This window comes from Humulus lupulus, chromosome 6 (genome assembly GCF_963169125.1).
Source record: "Humulus lupulus chromosome 6, drHumLupu1.1, whole genome shotgun sequence".
Taxonomy (NCBI): Eukaryota; Viridiplantae; Streptophyta; class Magnoliopsida; order Rosales; family Cannabaceae; genus Humulus; species Humulus lupulus.
This window is the reverse complement of record NC_084798.1, coordinates 192,401,984-192,405,360: the sequence shown is the minus strand read 5'-3', so window position 1 is coordinate 192,405,360 and position 3,377 is coordinate 192,401,984. Positions and strand designations below refer to the sequence as shown.

Sequence of the window (3,377 nt, the reverse complement as noted above, 5' to 3'; positions counted from 1 at the left end):
TTAGAGGATGTGTATCGATGGTGAATGGACTCAAGGGGCCGAGCGTTATTCGATTCGAGGATGTAGTCTCATTTTATGTTTTTTTATGGTTTTATGTGTATTTTCCGCACCAATTATGTAATGTCTTTTATTTTAAATCATCTTTTGTTTTTAAAGACAATGGGATCCCATAATCATTCTTAGTATTCTGTTTATTTGTAAATAACTCTTATTTTGCAAGTTACTCAATAAATTATGGTATTTTCGTAAAAATGTAAGTTTTATGTATAGTTTCGTTAATGGTCCAAATAGTCTAGATTAGTGGGTCATTACACTCTAGTAGATAGGTGCCTAGAATTTACATTAAGAACTCTAGCTTTGACTGCTTGCCTAATCAGATGATCTATTTTAAAGTTAGTTAAACAACTATCACTAAAACAACAAGCATTTCTATTATATCGGATAAAATAAGTACAAGCAGCAAGAGAAGAAGCCACTATAAAATGCATCCAGTCCGACTTCCAGTTGGACAGCCAAACGATCCAGTCCTCAAATTTTCCAGGCCAAGTAACCCCTCCAAGCCAACCAGAAACTAGCAGTAAGACCTTTCTAGAGAAGATGCAATCAAAGAAAAGATGGCCATGACTTTCCTCAACAAGATCACAAACTGGACATCTTAAATTTACTACTGGTATGTGATGAGCAGCAAGTAAGTCCCGAGTGAGTAAATGGTGGTTAACAGCCTGCCACAGAATAAATCTGTGTATAGGCACTGAGAGCTTACACCAAACAGGTCTAGCATAAGCAACTCGCTCATTCATTAGATGCTGAGTATAAAAAGAGCCCAGCTGTAACTTTCCTTTGATCACTCCAGCCTGCAATTCAGATCTCGAGATGGATTGACAAAAGGATATCATTTTCCTCCAGTACCAGCTGGAATCAGCCTTAGGACTATAACCCCAGATACTACTCCTTTCAGATATACACAGTTTACCCACTTAACCCAAAGTTGGTCTTGTTTAGATTCAATTGCCCAAATATACTAAGCAAGTTTCAGCTTATTTCAAATAGCCCCCTCACGAAATCCTAAACCTCCAAAAGGCTTAGGCCGACAAACTTGCTCCCAAGAAGTGAAATGAAATTTACTTCGGGAACCACTCTCACCCCAAAGAAATTGATGACAAACTTTATCAATATCCTGCACAACACTCTAAGGAAGCATGAATATACTCATCCAATAAGTCCGAATACCCATTAGAATCGAATGAATAAGTTGGAATCTACCAGCATAAGAGAGATGGCGGCTGGACCAAACATTGAGCCGCAACTGAATCTTTTTAAAAATAACATCGCAATCTACTGATTTCCATTTGGTTGGTCGAAGGGGAACCCCAAGATACTTCAGAGGAAAAGTACCCTCAACAAGCTGCGAATAATCCAAAATTCTCGATTTAACCTCAGCTAAAACACTCCAAAGTATATATGAGATTTTGAGTAATTAATCTTTAGACCTGAGGAGTCACCAAACTCAACAAAAGCCTCACTAAGAACTTGAACAGAGGAAATAGTTCCTTTGCAAAAGATAATGAGATCGTCAACAAAACATAGATTAATAAGATTCAAAGGGTGAAACATAGGGTGAAACATGAACCGATTGACCTTGGAAGCCTTGATCAGAATGCGAGTAAGATACTCCATCACTATGACAAATAATAAAGGAGATATGGGGTCTCCCTGTCGAAGCCCCTTCCCACCCTTGAATTTCCCTTGAATCCTTCCATTTAGAACCAGAGAATAAGATGATCCCCTCAAGCATACCATAATCCAATAGATGAATCGACTCAGAAAACAAAACATATTGAGTAAATTTTCCAAGAAGTCCCAATCAATAGTATCATAAGCCTTGCTCAAATCTAACTTCATAGCACATCGAGGCGAGTTATTCTTCCTATTGTATCCTTTAATCAGATCTTGTAAAATGAGTACATTGTAAGCCAAGGATCTCTAATTGATAAATGCTCCCTGGTTTAGATTAATCAGAGAAGGGAGAACCATTGCCAGCCGGTTGCAAAGCATTTTCGAAATGCATTTGTAAACAATGTTGCAGCAAGCAATAGGTATGCATTCAGTAGCGTTTGATGGCTGGTCTACTTTCGGGATGAGTGATAGGATAGTGTCATTGAGAACCGAAGGGATTCTACCAGAGATGAAGAAATCTAAAACAACCATAGAAATTTCCTTGCCTATATTTTTCCAAAGAACTTTGAAGAATCCCGCTCCATAACCATCTGGGCTAGGACTTTTGACTGAATTGATACTAAACATGGCTGAGCAAACTTCAAGGTAAGTAAAAGGTTTTATTAAGGGCAGCTGGTCATCCAAACTCAGAACAGGGCCATTATTAATACATTCAGGATCAATCTGACCCGTAGCCCTGCTAGCATTACCCAAATGATTCTTAAAGTGGTGAAAATAATAATCAACAACCTTAGCATAATTATCCACAAAACATCCATTAGCATCAATATAAGAAATAATACGATTGGATAACTGCCTCTTTTTCAAACTAGCATGAAAAAATGATGAATTTTCATCGCCAAACCTGAGCCAAGTTATCTTGCTTTTTTGACGAAGATAACTAGAATAAATCTTCTCATGACTGAAGTAAATCTGCTGCGCATCCTTTTCTTTTGACAGTAAATCTTCATTTAAAGGATCATAACAGAGAGCACTTTGGGCCAGCTGGTATTTAGATTTCCTCTCCTCGTAATTACAAGCAACATCGCCCATAGTTCTCCAATTGAACTTTTTGAGAACATGCTTAAGTCTTGTGAGTTTTCCAACAAGGCGAAACAACCCTTGCCCCTCAAAAGGAATAGACCAATCATGATGAACAACTTCCCTGAATTTGTCATGAACTATCCACATGTTGAAAAACCAAAAAGGATTCACTCCCATACTACGGAAATCCCCCTGTTTAATCAACAAATAGAAATGGTCAGAAACCACATCCCATTGAGCATATGTTACAGCTAACGGGAAGCTATCAATCCAGCTATCATTGGTGAACACTCTATCCAATTTGGAAAAAATCCGAGCTTCTCCATCTTGTTTATTAGTCCAAGTGAATTTAGGGCCCAAAGTCTTCATTTCTATAGTCTCTCCCAAAGCCAACCATTGACGAGCATCCTCCATCTCTTTAACAGAAATAGACCTTCCACCAATACCATCATCAACATAGAAGACAACATTAAATTCTCCCATAATAATCCAAGGGGTAACCGATCTCTGAACATTAGATAAGTCAGACCATAAAAATTTCCTTGTCTCCAGTTGATTAGAACCATAGACAACTGATAGGCAATAAGCCAAGTTCACACCAATTAAAGTAACTCTAC

At 38.0% G+C, this 3,377-nt stretch overlaps 1 protein-coding gene across 1 annotated transcript; it reads right to left on the bottom strand.

Annotated features, from left to right (window-relative positions):
* Positions 1 to 308: 308 nt before the first annotated feature.
* Positions 309 to 896, bottom strand: LOC133785792 (uncharacterized). Its single transcript, XM_062225008.1, has one exon. It carries the CDS (start codon positions 894 to 896, stop codon positions 309 to 311), a length of 588 nt encoding a protein of 195 aa, XP_062080992.1.
* Positions 897 to 3,377: the final 2,481 nt, after the last annotated feature.

Coding starts and splice junctions, on each gene's coding strand:
- LOC133785792 (XM_062225008.1), bottom strand. CDS start 896: ATGATATCCTTTTGTCAATCCATCTCGAGATCTGAATTGCAGGCTGGA.